Source organism: Strigops habroptila, chromosome 3 (genome assembly GCF_004027225.2).
Source record: "Strigops habroptila isolate Jane chromosome 3, bStrHab1.2.pri, whole genome shotgun sequence".
In the NCBI taxonomy this organism is placed as follows: Eukaryota; Metazoa; Chordata; class Aves; order Psittaciformes; family Psittacidae; genus Strigops; species Strigops habroptila.
In genome coordinates, this window is record NC_044279.2 from 59437501 (window position 1) to 59455940 (window position 18440).

The 18440-nt window shown below is 42.2% G+C and overlaps 2 protein-coding genes across 7 annotated transcripts in view; both read right to left on the reverse strand.

The window, feature by feature from the left end:
- Window positions 1–688: 688 nt before the first annotated feature.
- Window positions 689–6750, reverse strand: KCNJ8 (potassium inwardly rectifying channel subfamily J member 8). Of its 2 annotated transcripts, none has more exons than XM_030480352.1 (3): window positions 6294–6631; window positions 5586–6032; window positions 689–1897 (listed from the first exon to the last, which is right to left on the reverse strand). In XM_030480352.1, exons 2-3 carry the CDS (start codon window positions 5948–5950, stop codon window positions 997–999), a joined length of 1266 nt encoding a protein of 421 aa, XP_030336212.1. In that variant the 5' UTR covers window positions 5951–6032; window positions 6294–6631; the 3' UTR covers window positions 689–996. The 2 variants fall into 2 exon arrangements, with proteins under 2 accessions (XP_030336212.1, XP_030336213.1); XM_030480353.1 differs by lacking the exon at window positions 6294–6631 and adding an exon at window positions 6682–6750 and having other exon boundaries at window positions 997–1897.
- A 9791-nt stretch (window positions 6751–16541) lies between these two features.
- Window positions 16542–18440, reverse strand: part of ABCC9 (ATP binding cassette subfamily C member 9) — a 71858-nt gene continuing 69959 nt past the window's right edge. For 3 of the 5 annotated variants that reach the window (XM_030480027.1, XM_030480024.1, XM_030480025.1), the window contains one exon: window positions 16542–18261. In XM_030480027.1, coding sequence (XP_030335887.1) covers window positions 18124–18261 — 138 coding nt within the window. In that variant the 3' untranslated portion in view covers window positions 16542–18123. The remainder of the gene's footprint in view (window positions 18262–18440) is intronic. The other 2 variants (XM_030480028.1, XM_030480026.1) reach the window with 1 other exon arrangement.

An 18440-nucleotide genomic window follows, 5' to 3' on the forward strand; every position in this document is an offset into this window, starting at 1 on the left:
ACTGGCCAGAAGTAACCTTCTGCTGAAGCAGACTTAATACTATGCAAAATACTGTAAGTGAAGTCTTCAGTGTATGAATCTATAAGAGAAAACAGAACAGGATTTGGTCTCCCGCTGATATGAAGAGGATGTTTAAGAGGTGTGTGCTGTTTCCAACTTGCATAATTTCAGTAAAACAAATGCTCAGATGGCAGCTGGGAGAACTTGAGTTTCTCAGATTGGGCTACAGCTACATTACAAATGCATGCCGTCCTGCATTGGAGCACCTCACCCTGAGAAGAGCAGTGCCCTTCAAGAGTCCATACCATTCCGCTGTTTTTTCTGCTGCTGCTGCCTGGAGTGGCACCAGTTTTCCTGTGGGATGGTCAGGTCCCACTTCAGCTGACCTGAATTAGCTCTCAAAATGCCTTTGCGATACACCAATAGAAAGAAAATGTTCTGGAAAACTGAACATAAAATACTGTCTCTTCTCCAGTGAAATCATGGAGGAATTTAGCTACTCCTTTCAAGAGAACAAGGAATTCACACCCAAAAGATCAATATCTAAATAACCCACATAGAATCTGTGGGAGCCATTGTATGCAGCAGTTTTGAAAAAACACTCACTTCTGCCTGCAGGTGGGTAACCTACTTTCATAGGAACAAAAGCATATTTTGTGACAATCAGCAGAAGAAGATGAGAAAAGAACCTTGACAAGAAGAATGCAATTAAAAAAATTATCATGCCATTAAATCAATTATAAATACACATTATATTACATGAGTGAACTGTGTTTTCTTTAGTGTACATGCCATTTTTTATTAATACATACACTGAGTGCTAAAGTGTTTCTTAATGCCATTAGGTGGTGCTTTCAGTAAGTAACAGAATAAATATTTCTTGCATGATTCTTTTCTGCATTGTGGTCTCATTTTCTGAAGTAAAAGAAAATTTAAACAAGACACCACAAGTGCCTCCTCCTTCCAAAGCCCACCAACATCTCACAAAGCTGTGTATCACGTTTCTGAGGCGCTCTGGCTCCCCTCGGGTGTGATAAACTGCACTTTGGGCACGATGAGAGAGGGATTGGTTCTCCGCATGGAGTTGCTCCTCCGAATAGAGTTGTTCCTCCTCATGGAGTTGCGTTTCCGCAGAGAGTTTTGGTGGGACAGCTCGCTTTTCTGCAGTGTCTGGATGAGAATGGATGGCTTCTCATCGAGCTCTCGAGCGCTGCAACGTGGTGCTGCCACTTTGACGGTGTTGCCAAACTTGGAGTAGTCGACTGCGTATACACCTTCCTCTTCAGTGACAATGGGCACAAAGCGGTGACCCCACAGGATCTCCTCTGCTATGTAGGAGGTTCTCGCCTGCGTCGTGATGCCAGTTGTTTCTACAACTCCTTCAAGTATCACGATGAGCTCCAGGTCCTGGAGTGCCAGGTCAGCAGCGGAGATATCGTACAGAGGACTCCGCTTGTCTATAACGTGACAAATGATTAAGGGAGCCACAAGGAATATATTGTTGCTTTCAATGGGGTTATCCACAGGAATATCTACTTGGTGAATGGGTATGACTTCTCCTTCAGGGGTCGTAGTCTTCCTCACAACCTGGATTCTCACCGAGGCACTAATGATCATGCTTTTCCTCAGGTCTCCCACTCGAAACATGAAGCAAAGTTTGCCATTTCGAACTGCAATGACGGCCTGCCGGCTGAAAATCAAGGTCTCAGCCCGCCTGTGAGCTTGTGCAGTTTTCATGAATATGCAGCCCAGCATGACAGCATTGATGATCAGACCCACAATGTTCTGCAGGATCAAAACCGTAATGGCCAAAGGACATTCTTCTGTCATCATTCTGCCCCCAAAACCAATGGTCACCTGAACTTCAATGGAGAAAAGGAAAGCCGAGGTGAAAGACCTGGAGAAGAAAACAAAGTTAATGCTAAGGATATCGAACACAAACTAAGAAGCTATTACCATATACTTTCTAGAAACAAAGTTAAGGATCTCTTTGTAGAGTCCTGGTGCACTTATGCCTTCTGTTAGCATCAGAAAAAGCATTGCATGCTCAGTGACTCTGTTTCTGTATGATTGATGCAGTATGTGATGGCGACAAGGAAGACCTCGGAGCCTGAGCTCCTAAAAGACCGTCTGTAAACTAGGTGACCTTGGGAAGCTCACTAGATTCTCTGTTCAGGAACACATAGTGACCACTGTGTTAGTCGACAGTGCTGTAACACCTGAGCTTTCCACCTTCCCAGTCCATGAAGATCTTGGTGGAGGGTGGTGGTTTTGGCAATAGTGAGCAATCATCTAGCACACCAGAATTCTTCCACCAGCCTGTGCAGGGAAAAGAAACAGGGAAAACTGCAGCATTTCACTCATACTACCTGAGTTGTGACCCGCATTAGCAGGTTTCCTGGAAGGAAAGGGGACACTCCCAGATTCATGACACTTCCCAAACCCTTGCTCGCCTTGCGACTGAGCCCTCAAGATGTGGCTACAGAGAGCAGCACTGCAGGGCTTCCATGGTCCCCACTGCACATCCCAGCAGGAGGACAGTGCTGTGACCCAGGGTTTGGGTTTAGCTCGCTGCTGTGGCAAGACTAGCTGGAAAATTTCAATACAGAAGTGGGTTGTAGAAGTGTGGTTTAAGTTAAATGTCCCTAACATGCTATAGTGCTGGACATCAGAGGATGCTGTCCACAAGTTTTCCACAATACATTATTTATAGCAGTCCACAATGGCCTATCTGCTGTATATACCAGGGTCTCTAGTTTCCTTTTATAACCAGATACATCCTTCACAAAATTCTCTTCTGTCTAAAATCACTACCTTGGGGTTTATTCAGTAGACTTTCAGCCCACCGGTGCTCATATGAACTAATGTCATAGTCATCCATTTTACACAGTGCTATCCACCAACATTTGAAGCATTGCCATGCTCAACACAGTTTTACCTATGGAATATATGTCTTGCCCATGAATATGGATCTAAACTATTCATTGGGTTTCATTTACTTTTAAATCAATCTGCTTTTAAATAATTTTTTCTTTTTGTTCCTAACCATATTTTCATTGAAGCTGGGGTCACAAGTAGACATTAAAATAGCATAGGCAATATTAGGGTTAATCTTCTGTAGAATGAGAAAGTCCATCTTTCGTAAAACCAGAAGAGAGATCTTTGAAAGAACTTTGTCTTTTTTTTTCCTTTTCTATTTTTTTTATTTTTACAGATTCCCTTGTATTGAGGGGTTTAATTTTTTGCATTTCACTCTGAAGAAATCAGGAATGAAGGAGTTAATTAATAGAATCCATGGAAAGATTTCTTATGTTCATGAATATTTATTTACATGGAGAATGGAGCTTCTGGTTTAAACTTAATTCAGCTTAATTAAACTTAAAACTCCGTGGAGTAAATATTCTGATTTCCCTTAACAATACTCCTTCTTAAAAAGACAAAAAAAAAAGAGAAAATCCACCTTTTTACAGTGGAAGTAATGGAAGCAGCAAGTTTGTACAGCACTTTCACCATATGAAGAGGGAGCCAGAAACTCCAAATCATGCTATTCCCAAGTCCTTCCCTTTAGACCTGTGTACCAGTTTTCCTCTTTGGAAATGTTTGCTTTCTGTGGCAAAGAGCTGTGAGACTTCGACATTTCTGCAGTTCTTTTCTTTGAAAAATTAAAGTGCTGTGCATGGTCGAGGCACTGGTTAAAATTTCCAAAAGCAGGTTTCCTCTAAATCTCTAATGGCACCTACCCAAAAAAGCTCTCCTGAAATATCCATTGGCTTAAATCTCAGGAAAGTACATTAAAAAATACTTGCCATTATTTGGGCATTCATATCATTGCAGTATGAAACATAGTTTACATCCAACAACTCACCATTCTTCAAAATGTCAACAATCATGTTGCTATTCTACCACTTTTTCTAAAGCGGTAGCCAGATTTAACAAGGTGAGGTATTTGACTATGAAGGGAAAAGATTTTCCATGACTTGGACACGGGTACTTGAGCAGCTGTTACCTGAACCACCTCAGGTATCTGCATGAGGGAGTCGTGTGTTCTTTTATCATGGGCTAAACCAGAAAGTTACACCTACTCACTTGCTCTGCTTTTTCCCACTTCCCAGCATAGGGCTGCCACAGCTGGGCCTATGGGGAGGGAGCAAGGGTCAGATCCGTGGCTGTGGTCCCCCTTGTCCCAGTGGCACAAAGCCCTCAGCAGCCAGCTCAGGCTCTGCGGGGTGGCCCAGGACTCCTATGGGGAGCCCCAACCAAGGGGCCAAGCTGAGGGGCCACCAATCAAGAGATACCCTCCTGCCTGACCCTGAGGAGCTGGTGGGGTGTAGCTACTTGCTAATTCAGGTTGGATGATTTCCAAAAACCCCAGCAACGCCAGGGGTGACACCCCAGCGGGCGCAAGCTGGGTCATGATGTCTGATTTCAGAGGCAACTGCTTGTGGCCAGTTATTGGAAAAGAAATAAGACAGCACTCCCCCATGTTAGCTTGGAAAAATCCCCATTTCCTTTGGCTTGGAAAATCCCAATTTATCAAAAAATGTCAAAACAAAAGGAGAATGAAACCTGTGCTCCTTCATGAGTCAGACAGAATATCCCTTCAAACTTGAGGTGCCTCAAAACTATGTGCAGGAGGAAAGAGAAAAGGGAAGTGGATACTCTGATGTCTCAGCAGACTTGCAGACCCCCCCAGTCCCTCACAGCACTGCAATGTGTAAGGAAGCTGATCTGGGGCAGTCTGGTGGTACCAAATCAGGATTTTTCTGCTGAAAATCTAGTGCTATAAAGAGAGATTTTACTGATGAGATGACAAAGAGATCTTATTGCTTGCCCCACCTCCCAGTTAAACTCTCTTCTGTTCTGTGTGTGTATGTGTCAGTTCATCGGTGCCTTGAAAATTGTCATGGCTTTGGGGATGAGGAGCAAAACACTTTAACAGGTGACATTCAGTCTAGTTGTCCCTTAAACTTTCACTGTCTGTCACATCATGCGCACTGTGGAAATGGTTCCTCTGTTAAACTACTGGCCTATGGCTTCATCAAGGTATTTTGAAGCACCCCATATTTAGCTGTCTCATGGGAGTCATCTTGAAATACTAGTTTTGCCTTAAGCAGGGCTTTTCTTGCTAGGATATCAGCCTGACACCCACGGCTGATATCCTGCTTCTCAGACATCGCTCTTGGGGTGGCCACCTTTCACTGGCATGGTGAGTGGCTCACACCACGCTGGGGATGCTCCCGCTGCCGTAGACAAGGTTACAATACATATAACACATACCCACTCTTGTAGCAGGCTCTTATCTCGACAGGCAAGGTATGTTACCCACAGAGTGTGGAGACACATGAAAAGCAGCAGGTCTCCCTCTCTTTCAGATCCTGTAAGGAATCAAAGAAATCTACAGTACAGTATTTTCCAAGCCCAGAAGGCTTGCTGAATTTATGTAATCTAGAGGAAAACACTGCACTTTTCAACTGTCTCAACCAAACACAACGGTTCATGTAAACCAAAAGCTGCATTTTAGCACCATTAGGACAGCAGGCAGCTCTGTTCCACCCCCTTTCTTCATGCCACCGACCATATTTTACCTCACACACGTCACACATGGTGTCCACTTCGTGCTGTTTGTAGTGCTTTCTGTGCTTGGGTCCATGTCGCCATGGGCAAAAGCCACCAGCCACCACATCATGGCAAAGAGCAGCCAGCTGCACAGGAAGGACATTGTGAAGATGACCAGTGTGTGACGCCACTTCAGGTCCACCAAGGTGGTGAAAATGTCTTGCAGGAATCGCCCCTGCTCGCGGATGTTCTTGTGTGCCAGGTTGCATGCCCCGTTCTTGGCGATGAAGCGGGCTTTGCGTGGCCGGTCTCGGATGCGTGGCTTGCGCAGGTTCTCGGCAGCGATCCGTGCCAACACATACTCTTCAGGGATGATACTCTTCCGAGCCAACATCTTCCTGCCACCATAGTCCACTCAGCTAGATGCAAAATGGGGGGTGGTCCCTCTAGCACGTCTCCACAGAGCTCACTCTGCCCTGCGAAAAGAGAGAACCTGGTCAGCTTTGTGCACTACAGGAAGAAGCCCTGATGAGATTCCCCCTACCAATAGCCACGATATTAAATGACACTGCACGACTACTTATTCTACAGTGCCATCCCTCTTTCAGACCATAATTTTTATATGAGCAATTGGCATCTGCTCCTAACACAAACATAATATGCTCTTTTGACACTCCTTTCAGGAAGGGAGGCTGCAGAACAGTCTTGCAAACTTGGTGCAAAGTAACACGACGTACAACAGGTCAGTTCCTCAGGCTGTTTCTCCAGGAGACAGCAGTGCCCAGGTGGGTACCTCAACACAGAGCACTAAGTTACTCGCATCCTTCAGGACCTGAAGAATCAGACTTCCTTGGTTTGAACCAAGGCTAGTCTGTGGAGAGACCGTGAAGACTCATTTCTTATGGCTATGGCCTCGCAGCGCAGCCCTGCCGAAAGCCCCCGTCCCGTCCCCCGAAAGCATCACAAGCAGGAGCTGAGCTGGCAGTGCGGGAGGCAGGGAATGGGACTCCACGGAGCAGGCGGTCGCGCTTTCCCTTCGCAGCTCTCCGTCCTTTTCCGGGATAAGGCGGGGAAACCCTCCCCTTTATTCCCAAACTATGTCCCCAGACGGGTGACAGAACAAACCTACGGAAAGCCCGGCTTCCCCCGGCTCCCCGCCGGCTGGCCCGTCCCACCGGGGAACGGGAGTGGAGGACAGAGGCTGCCTGAAGCCCCGCCGCTCCGCAGGGTCCCCCCGCCCCAACACGGGGTTCAAGCGGCCCCCGCCCGGCCGCCGTTTACCGCAGCGCGGCGGGGCAGGGCGGGCAGGGAGGGGTGGAGCGGGGCGGAGCGGAGCGGGGCCAGGGGGGCGGTGGGGAGGGCGGCCCGGCGTGGCTGGGTGCTGAGCGGTGCGGGGCGCACGCACCACGCACGCTCTTTCTTCCTTTCCCTACACCCGACCTGCGGCAGATGGGACGATGGGGCATCTCAGGCTGGGTCCAGCAGATGTAGCGGAGGGGTGAGATGCTTAGGCAGTGGATTTGAGCCTTTCCTATGTGAAGCTGGCTTTGTCCGGGCACGCAAAGCCAATCCCCGGCTGCAGCAGGGCACGCTCCTCGCTTCCTCTGGTAATCCCAGAATTGTGCCTTTTAAACTTTACCTTATCTCGAATCTGGCTGAGGCAGCTTGCATGCAGAAAATGAAGGGTGTGCGTAAGAGGTTGGAGGACCAAAGCCAGAATCTCACGGCCTTTGCTGCTTTTGACAAACTTAATTACCTGTTTCTGCAAGAAAAGAAAGAAGTATTCCTTTTTATGCCTCTCACTGGGCACAGAGTCGGGCCCTTTATAATGTTCAGCTGGTGGAACGGACATTGGCAGATGGGTATTTGTACATGGGATGGATATAAGAGAAATTATGCCTAATTGCAAAAACCAAACAGTGGAATCACAGTTCATTCTTTTTCCCACAGGTCGAGGTTGATGGTTTTGACTCTTGTGTTTAATGGAAACTTGCATTCTTGGAAATGGTAGCTTTTTTTTCCAAAGTCTCAGGGTTTGTAGTAGGAAGAATAAACAGTACATCAACTTCATGAAAAGATCTAAATTTAGATTTTAATGAAGCAAAATGCAGAGATTTCATTGTGTCAGATTAACTCCCCCATGTCCAGGGAATGTGTGTGTGTTTCTGTGTGTACAGTGGGGAGGCTTCTGAACTTTCCTCTGTATGACTCAAGCAAATGACCTATATGGTATAAAATTTACACAGAACAAAATACTTCTCTCTGTAAACTAGAGAAAGAAGGAAAGAAACACTTGACAGGCCTGCTGCAATCAGGAAGGTTTTAAGTGTATTCAGGCTTGGAAAAATTGAGAAGGCGTGTTTGACAGGCAGTGTAATCCTCAGATTGAAGATATCCACCCTATTGAACACATGCACGTGCTCAACTTTAAATAGATGAGCGATTCCTGGAAACTTTTCTAGCACTATCCTTTTCTAATACCAGATGTCCAGTAGTCAGAAAAGAGACAGGCTTAAAGCCCCAGTCACATCAGGCAATTAGCTAAACATTTGTGTATGAAATTAACTTTAAGCAGATGACCAGCTTCAGTCTGAAAGATCGGGATATAACCCAATTATCTTTAGATCCTAACCAGACTCAGAGTACACATACATAGTCGCTCAGGTGGGTATCTACAAGATCAGCATCATTGGTGATGCTGCCATCAGCTGTGGCACTTCACGGGCTGTGCTTGGAGAATTCAGGACTTTACCCTGCTGCAGATGGGGTGGCAGAGACTGGTCTTGGGAGGCTGACTCATTTGTTTGATGCAGCCTCCAAAAGTGCATCTCACTTGGGTGTAACTGTTGGAAATAATTAATACACAGGAAAAAAAACCCCAAAACAATTCCCTTTTCCTTTTTTCCTTTTCCTTATTCTTTTCCTCCTCCTTTCTCCCTTTTAGCTTCTATGAAGTATTTGTTCCATGCTAGGGCTAGAAACAAGATTGAGGTTTCCCAGTATGGCTGCTAGAGGCATTTCCAAAAATAAAGCACTGTTGGAACTGCATGGAAACCCCCATCCTTTTTCATAAGATCCTTGAATTGTATTATTTTGCTTCTGACACAAAGTGCTCATGAAATCCTATCTTTCTATCTCTGCCTACTCAATACTGAAGGAGTTTCCCCTCTCACAAGAGGGGATGCCCTCCTCCTCTGTTACACTTGAGATTAGCAGTGAAGAAGCATACTGGGCCATGACCACTGGGATGTATAGATCAGGAGCACCAGAACTATTCCCTTTTCATTGTTAAACATTATGAAACATGGTTTTGAGCACAGCATCAGCTTCCCCAAGTTACAGTGGATGAATATGCTCTGGAGAGCGACAGCTACTAAAAATGTTCCCCTTTGGCCTCTTAAATACTTGCTTGTTTGCCACATGCACATTTAAGTCTGAGATTTAAGTAATAGCTGGGAAAATCTCCCAAAATGTCTCCTAACCCATTTTGTAAGGAACATAATGTCGGAGTGCTGTGAACATAGCCTTTTCAGGCAAAAAATTATCAGAATTGATGGTGGGTTTGGGTCCAGTTTTGTTACAGCCCATCATGTGTCTCCCTTCTTGCTGTTTCCCTCTACCCACAAAAGCTACTGATATTATGGTAAATATCACTTTGCAATTATGTTTATCTAAAAAAGGATTAAGTAACATGCTTAGACATGAATCTGAAATTTCCACATTATGGTTGTGTCCAGCCCTTTCAGAAATCCTGCTTTGTAATAAGTTTTGTTTGAAATTCTAATCTTAGCTTAGAGATAGGATGACTTTGCAGGCATCCAGAGATGTCATGCACTCAGCACAAGGCTTCCACAAAGACACAGAGCTGATAAGCTGTATTTGGATAGCATGGACAAAGTCTTCCCCAGCTGGCAGTAGATCCATCAAACATGAAAGAGCAGAAACTGCAAACTAAGTGCATCTGTTACCCTGAACCAGATTCCCCGCCTCCTGTTTCATGCAAAAGCAGCAGAGCAAAAATAGTCTTTATCATCAAAATACATGTAATTAGTGCCTTTCATCCAATTTTAGTAAGTTGCATAGTGAAGTTTGTTCATTACATGCCCCTTCCTGGAGCAGAAGTTTCTTCCAAGGCTCTGGGAAGAGACCAGTGTGGTATTGTTTCTTCACCTCCCTGTCATAATTTATGGAAAGGCTGTAAATCAGTTTCTTAGGTAGGTTGAACATGGTTACAGTATGTGTCTAGCTGTTAATTCACTGGAGTGTTCTTTTCCCTAGGCACTTCTCCCCTATGGCTCACTGGCTATTTCTGTAATGACTTTTTTTTCTATGGGAAAACTGTCTGCTGATCCATCTCTCTATGATGATTCTCATTTCTGATTTTATGGGCCAGACCAGCCTCTGAATAGGCTGAGTATAGAGGTGAACACTTTGCCTCCTCTAGCTCTTGGAGATGTGCGTGCTCCTTTTCCTACTCTTTGCCAAAGTCTTATGATGAGTCACCAGATGGAGGTATCAAATGGTTTAAGTTCACTTATGGGTGAAATCACAGGGTAGGAGCTCTTCCTACTAGCTCCTAACCTGCGGCACAATGCCCAAGTGGCTCCCCCCAGCTGTGGTGGAAGAGCTGGTGGGAAGCTTCAGTGCTGTACTTCATATCCCCAGGGCATTGGGGAAAATATATATAAGGGTTTGGGCTCCTTAGCATCTTCCTCTTGCATTGCTCCATAGCAGACTTTCCCTCATATAGCAGACTGCACTTAAAACAGCAGAGCTCTCCAATCATCTGAGCTGTTCCCAAGTTCAAGAGAGTCACAGAGCAAGGTCTGCTAACCTGATCCTCAGCAATCAGGCATGGCTTTATGCTTCCCTGGATGTCATTGCCCTCTTTCCTCTGCTCAGTCTCATCTCAGACTTCCATACAACATTTGTATTTTAAGTCCTGTAGGGCAGGGATTTCCTCACTAAATGATATCTCAAGTGTCTAACACCTGATTTTTGTTAAAACAACTTCCACTGCAATGTTGTTTCTCCAATTCTTCATGGCAGGGTTTTGGCTTGTATCGGGTGGACATTCCCACCTAGTAACCATGCATGGTTTGGATATGGGATGCCCCAAACGTCTCCCAAAGTCTCTTCTAAATGCACAGGATGGACAAGGCAACCTTATTTTAGGAAAGCTGTGGGTTTAGACATATGGATGGTGTCACAGGTAGGCCATGCCACTTTTTCCATTTCCTTTAGCAGTGTAGGCAGAACCTGAGAGTAGGCTCTAGGAACAGGTAAAGCTATCTCTTGTGGCAAAGTGCTGGAGGCAGCAAAACCCCAGAAGCTAAGAGAGGATAGGTACTTCTACTGCTGGGACAAATGATACCTGCTGTTTCTCTTCTTCTTTTCTTCTGCTAGTATCTGGAGTAACAAAGCCAGGTACTGATGGAATCAAGGGCTTTTCGTTCCATTTCCTTGTCCAAACTGTGCTTTTCCCTCTAATGTTGCAGGAGCCAGAAGGCTTCTGGCTGGCTTCAGCCTCAGAGTGGTATAATAGAATTTTGTCTTCTCTTCTGATAAGCCCAGAACTGGCTCACAAGGCTGTATCACCAGCTGAAGGTGATTTTTCTTCTGATTTGTGAAATAGAATGTTTTTGTATTTTCTTCTTTGAGTTTCCAGGTCCCCTTGCTTACAAGTGATTGATATCTCTGCTGCAGAGTGAGAGTTAAATTAAGATTATGTCATCGATGAAGATAGATACCATCTCTCTTCTTAAAATCATATTACAGAATAACTAGCAACTCCAAGCCCTCTGATCTCAGATGCCAAGACCTGGAGAAGTAGGTGGCCCCAAACCCAAATGATTCACCCATGAAAATCTTCAGTAGACACTCTTAGAACTGAGAGCAGTCAGAGACTCTTAGAACCTCACATTCCTGCTTCTGATGGAGAAGTCTAATGGTCATAGATGGTATTTCTGAAAAAGGAACTGCCTAATCTAGCTGGTAAAATAAAACCACATATAACTGTTAAACATGAATCTCTAAGTTTCTGCTTTTCAAAGAATATGCTGCTTTGGGGCATCTGTAACTGCGATAGTTAAGGGTGGTTCTGGACCGTGTCATTTACACTAAGCTGCATTAGTTCCTTAGTTACATGGTTAAATATTTTACTGGCTGTTCAAGTGATATTTATGGCTGTAAGCTGGTACAGCCAGAAAACCCTGAAGTAAATTAAAAGGAGAGTTAAGAAATGTCATGGGAATAGCTATGAGATGCTCTTATGGGCAGTGCTAGCTGGTGCTGTTCATTACTTATTTATACCTTTTATCCAAAGGTTGTATAACTATGTAATGTATTTATATATTAAATGGGCTAATATATATACAAGGGAATGAATGCAGCGGGCAGTGAAATGTGCAACATGGCAATATGTGAGCTGAATGCTGCATTGTTATATAGGAATTCACAGGATGAATAACTCTATGTTCAATTAAAATGAGAGAAAGCATCTTGCACATTATGAATGTCAATTACATCAAATAAAAATTGATTTTAAAATACATTTTTGTATTAGAAATTTATATATTGTTTAATGACTGCTTGTTTGTTGTCTCTTCAGAATGTGGCTTATTATATGAGAGAAATAAACAGCTTCTGCTAAGAATGTCTGTTATGTTTGCATGGGTAGTGTCTAGCAGAAGACAGATGCTATCAACAGGGAATAATTAATAATAACTATATAGTAAGTAAATTAAGACTTTTCTAAAAATCTCTCTTCTTTTGAAGGATTACATTTGGAAGCTTCTCTGAACTCCACAGCTTTCTAGAAGCCAATACTCCAAGCTGTCCTGCCAAAACAGCATCAGCACATTGATAATTTGTAAGAGTGAAAGAACTTCTGGCTCACAACAATTTTTGATAATTTGAAAACCTGATAATCTTTCCCCACAATACCACATAAAGGTCAGTTCTGGTGGAGAAAAAACAGAGCAGTAAAAAACCAATGTGGAAATGATTGGGATGTTTGCATGGCAATGAAGAATTTGATTTACAGTTTTGTTTTCAGACTTTTTTTAGTACTCTATTAGCTTTGCCTTTGAAGGGATTTCTTTCCAAAGAAACTAAAGAACTCTTCACATGCCACCATGGAATTCATATGAGAGAATTTACATTATTAATTTTAAATTAGGTTTTTGAAAGATATTATTTGAGGATATAAACTAGTACATGTGCTGAAATAATTTTTGCTTTTAAACACATTTTATGGGAGAATCATTGCTCCAGAGAGATTTTAACAAGTAGCTCTGTTGTTTCACTAGCTATTTTAGGGCTGATTTCTATTGGCAGTGTCAAGCTGGCGACAGTGGGCCATAGTGCTTGCAAGGGAAACATACTCCAGCTTTTGCCACTAGATAATGGAAACATGGTAATGAAAACATGGCCTTTGTCCATAGGTTTTTTATAAAAGTAGTTCTTCATGTCAAATATATTATACCTCTATTTGTGATAAAATGCCTACACAGCTTGCGTAAAACATACGCATGTTTTCTTCAGCTTCTCATGACATGTTAGCAGAATGGTATGTGAATGTATTGGCATCTTTTCATAAGAAAGTACTAAAGCCCATTGCTTTAGGATGCAAAAATAACACAATTAATTAAATAAACTGATTTATTTCATAAGAAGTTTGAAGAAATATGTTTTATATATAATAAGATGCCAAATCCTTTGGGCCATATTCATGTTGGTACTAATTGAATCCAGTGGAAGTGTATTAATTTACAGCAGAAGTGTTCTGCTAGTTTACAGTAACCTAAAAGGGGCTCATTTGAGTGCTTGAAAAGCTTTTGATACTATATTCTTTCAGCAGAATGATTCAGTTGGGAAAAGCAGGCATGCTGTTTCCAATAGAGAGCTTTTTCAGGTCTGCAATTAAATTGGAACTTACAAACACTTGAAATAGATATCTCTTTTGCATATCAATTTGCTTAACAAAGCTATGATCTGTCCCTGCAGACTTTTCCTTGCTTATGCCCTTGGCTTATCAGAGCTATCCCAAAATTCTATGGGGAAGTTTCCTGCCTTGCAGGAAATGCCTGTGGATCAGTGCATTCTCTTTGGTTTATACATGGATAAAAATCCCACACAGATTGTCTATCTCTACCTCTCAGAGGATCCTTGAGACTATAAAATTAGCAATCGAAAAGGCAGACATCTAGTTCAAGCTCATTGCCTGGACTCCTTCTGCATACTTGGGTGAAAGACAGGCACCTCCAGTGGGAGAGTCATCCCTTTGGCTGATGTGGTGTGGATCTTTGCCTGGCATTGAAAAATACATACCTTTGTTCTTTAGAAAACTTTATTCTGAACAGAAAGGAAATGAACCTTGAGTTGCTTGTACAACAGGCTTCTTTAAAGAAAAGATCACGTGTGTTTGTGCATATAAGCACACACACATGCGGACAACATACTGTATATCAAATAGAAAACTTATCCATGTGGTTTTAAGAGGTCTTTGTAACAAAGCAAAGGGAGTATGAAGTTAGTTACAAGGGACTCTTTGAAGTAACATATAATATTAAGCTAAAACAAGTTTGAAGTTACAAAAACTCAGCAACAAGCTCAGCTCAAAATTAGGAATTCTCACAGCTAATGACTTGATTTATTTCCCTTAAAAAAAAAAAAAAAAAGAAAAAAGAACTTTCCTATTTAGTAAGTGTATTATTTGAAATATCAAGTCCAAATAATAAATCCCTGAAGTGTAAATAATAATCAGCAGAACACAACTGGTGCAGGCAAATATATTCCTAAGGAGATTCTCATAGTCCTTCAAGCTGCAATTGCCTGGAAAACATCATCAAAATAATTCACCTTAGATGAATTCCAGAATCCACTGTGCTGATGTAGAACTCCAGCAACATGAATAGGTGGAGAGTTCTGGTTTAAACAGTGGATCTTGAGGAAGATAAGCTTCCCCTTGCTACCTGTCAACAGTGCTGCTTCATGGCAGTGGCTTGAGGACCTACTCCAAAAAGTGCTTAAAACCCCTACAGTCTGTTTCCCAGCACAATGAAGTTTTGGCTCAGTAATAAACATGAAGGTTGTATGGGATATTAGTGGCTTAGAAGAAGCAGTAATAAATAGCTAGCTGTTATGAGTCTGATGAAAGGTCACATATAGGAAGGGAGCAGTCTCTTCTCTGCCAGCCATTGGACCTGGCTCAAGGATGGGGAAAGATAACCCACTGGTTGCGAGTCAAAGGTTGAGAAATGCTGTTGTGGCTCCACAGCAGTTGCACAAGAAGTTTCAGTGCTTAAAGGGGGCCTACAGGAAAGATGGGGAGGGACTCCTTATCGGGGAGTGTGGTGATAGGACGAGGGGTAGTGGTTTTAAACCGGAAGAGGGCAGATTTAAATCAGATATTAGGAAAAAATTCTTTGCTGTGGGAGTGCTGAGGCATTGGCACAGGTTGCCCAGAGAAGCTGTGGCTGCCCCATCCCTGCGAATGTTCAAGGCCAGGTTGAATGGGGCTTTGAGCAACCTGGTTTAGAGAAAGGTGTCTTTGCCCATGGCAGGGGGGGTTGGAACTAGATAATCTTTAGGATTTCACAGAGATGATTTTCCTCCACCCATAGCTAAAAGAAATATACCCATGGTCAGTGTTTGCTTTCAAAGCTTGCTCATAAAAGGAAAAACTTAATAGTTCTGAAGCATAATATTGCAATAATGAAAGCTTGCTTAGTTTAATGCTTGAAAAAAAAGAACCAGTGCCAGAACACAATGACACTGCAGTAACTGTACATCTGAAGAGGAAGGGTGCTATGATAGAATGCTAGAGAAAGCCAGGAAAGAAAGGAGAGTGAGTGAAGATCTGTGTCAGAGAGAAAGTGGAGCAGAGGGTATAGAGCTAAATCAGGAAGGAGTGGGAGGCTACAGGCAGAATAAGGAGCATTCAGCGATACAAGCAGGAGCCTCAAAGAGTGTATGATATAAGGAAATGGAAGTAAAAAAGCAAGGAAGCTGTGGCAAGAGAATAAGGGCTGAGCAGCAGCAGAGGCAGTGTGGCAAGTCGAAGAAGCAAAATATCCAGGTTGATGTTTCCTTTACCATATGCACCACAGCTTAAGGGAACTGCTCCTAAAGGGCACACATTTAAGACCTTTACATGAAATGAAAAGAAATTTATTCAAAGTCTTCATTCCTCTTGCACCCTTCTTAGTAACAAACCAGCTGTGCTACTGTTGGGAACACCCTCCTCCATTAGAAGAAAACACAAAAAAGCAAAGTTCAGCTTAAGCCCTTGGGAAGTATATAACGTCATATGCACAGTGGCTATAACGTGAAGAGATCTGGTATGTCTATAGCAGTTGGTTTGTGTTTACTATTTCTCTTGAGATTTGTGTATGTATGTTCAATAGGATTAATGGCTTCAGGAATGAAATAGTGCTTTTAAACCTTCTAGGCAGCTGTGGGATACATTACAACAATCATCAAATATTTTGACCATTGTTAATGTTGCACTAGGGCCAATACTCCTGCACATCTCCATCAAAATGAATGAAACAAGCTGGTAGGTTTTTCTCATGCCATATTATATTCTCTTTTCTACATGTTTAAACAGCAGTATTAAGTTCTATAGCTCTGGAGGGATGAGCAGAGAAAGTGATTCTTATGCCTGCAGTGGCTTTGTAACAAATGTAGGAGGAAAGAGCTACTAATTACTGGCCCCTCTTATGTACTACAAAGATACCTAACACAATGTAGTGGGAACCAGGATCTCAATGAACTAGTTGTCACCACTTAAAATCAATCAGGATTGCATTGTCATCAAAGATATACAGATAAACAAAGTTACTTGTACTTCATCTTCATACTGAGTTTGACAGCAATGAATCCAATTAGCTTTTTGCTGAAGACAATGAAATAAAATCAAGAATGATTCCAGCCTTTTGGTTTTGAAATCTGTGTAACAACATACACTTCCACTGGAAACATCTGCTTTATTTTTTTTATTTTCTTTGTGTGACAAAGGTCGACAAAGGGAATTAATCCAGAAAAGAGAAAAAACTTTTCACAGCAGTAGACAAGGTAATCACAGAAGTGCTTCCCCTCATACAATGTTCAAGACAGGGTTTTTTGTTTAGTTGTGTCACACAGCTTTTATTTCCAATAGTTAAATGGGAAAAATATAAACAAATGAAGATAAACCACTGTATCATTTTACATTAACAGACTAAATGAAATCCTAATTTTAAGTCCTACAACTTCTCCAAAATTCGTAGCATTTTTTTGGTGCCAAGTACTCTGCCTTTTGTTCTTTTAATTACACTAGAAATAGGCTTAAGTGCACCTTATGATCGTCCTATATCTTATAACAATACATGAATAAGAATCACAGTGAGTACTACTAGTGAAGCTGATGTCTCAAGCTGTGGCTTTGGAGTTACGTCTGTGAAACTCCTTCTGGAGGTTTACTCTCCATTGTGCAGTTGTCATGGTTCAGAATCTAGCCATATGCATTAGTTGGGTGCAGGCAAGCTTTTCAAAGCTGTATGATGTAAATACATATCTAAATTCACCTAAATTCTTAAAGATATAGTGATAATTTGAAAATCATACCTTCTTGGATTAGATCTGATTTAGAGAGATGCCAGAAATGTGTAAAGGAAAAGAAAGATTGTCCCAGGATAAAAAATAATGTGAAGGACTGAAAACATACAAAACAATTAGTGGTTGGCTAATTATATGCCATTTGATGTAGAAAATTTTAGTGGACATGTTTAAAAGATTGGCTAATATAAAGTTTATAAATTCATACTGATTTGAATACAAAGTCTTAAGATACTGTACAAAATTCCTCTATAAGCCTATCAAAGCATGCATAGTTATAGGATGATTTGCATCTTTGATGGAAGAGAGTCTGCAGAACAAATATGGATTTAGGAACTGACTGTAGGAATAATCCATCACTGCACTGAAAAATAGTACTGTGACAAATATGTGCTAACTGAAGTGAAGGACAGGAAAAGTTTCCTTATTTCTGATGGAAGACCTTTCACTCTTTCACTGCTCCTCCACTACAAGTTGCAGAGCAAAGTTCATGCCTTCGGAATGCAGCAGATTGCCCCAAGTGTTTTGGGTTTGGATTTGATTTTTTTACATTTTCCCCCTCCGGGGACAGAATGCTTCTGGGGATCTCTTGTTTCCTTGACAAACTGCACGATTTGATTGCCGGTTCCAGCATAACATATGCAGTTCATAAGAGTAGGGCATTCTTTTGCTCTCTGTAAAAGAAAATAAAGTCACTAAAAAGTCTAAGGAAATGCCACATTCCCAGGAAATAAAAAATTCTGCCTGTGTGTGCATGTGTGTGTGTGTGAAGTTTTATAGCTTTTGAATGAAGTGACATTTTTATTGCTTTGAGGCATACATGTATTGCAATAGGTTTTATTATTTTGGAAGATGGAAGTGTGAAGAAAAAGATCTCTAAAAAATAAAAGTGATGTTACATTGAATAGAAAATATTTGCATTTCATTTGTTTCAAAATAAGCTATTAAGATGCATCATGCGATTCTTCACATGTCAGCCCGGACAAATGAAGCAAAGATGCCGTCTTCTTGAGAAAGTAGGTTCTCAGGCGTATCATATTCTAAAATGTTCCCTCGCTTCATGACGATGACCAGGTCTGCAGTTAGGATGGTGTGAACCCGATGCTGCCAGAAAGAAAAGCATACAGAAGTTGTCATTATGATAATTCTCAATGCCGTTCATTAATGGACTTAATCCAAGGCATACAACGTTGGTGACAGGCTATCCTTGCTTACAGTCCTTGTACAATACAACTTTAATCTGAAGAGATCTCCACTTACTTTACAGCATCTGCCACCAAACC

Coding starts and splice junctions, on each gene's coding strand:
- KCNJ8 (XM_030480352.1), bottom strand. CDS start 5,950: ATGTTGGCTCGGAAGAGTATCATCCCTGAAGAGTATGTGTTGGCACGG. Junction 1,898..5,585: donor CCATGTGTGACGTGTGTGAG/GTAAAATATGGT, acceptor TTTCTTCTCCAG/GTCTTTCACCTCGGCTTTCC.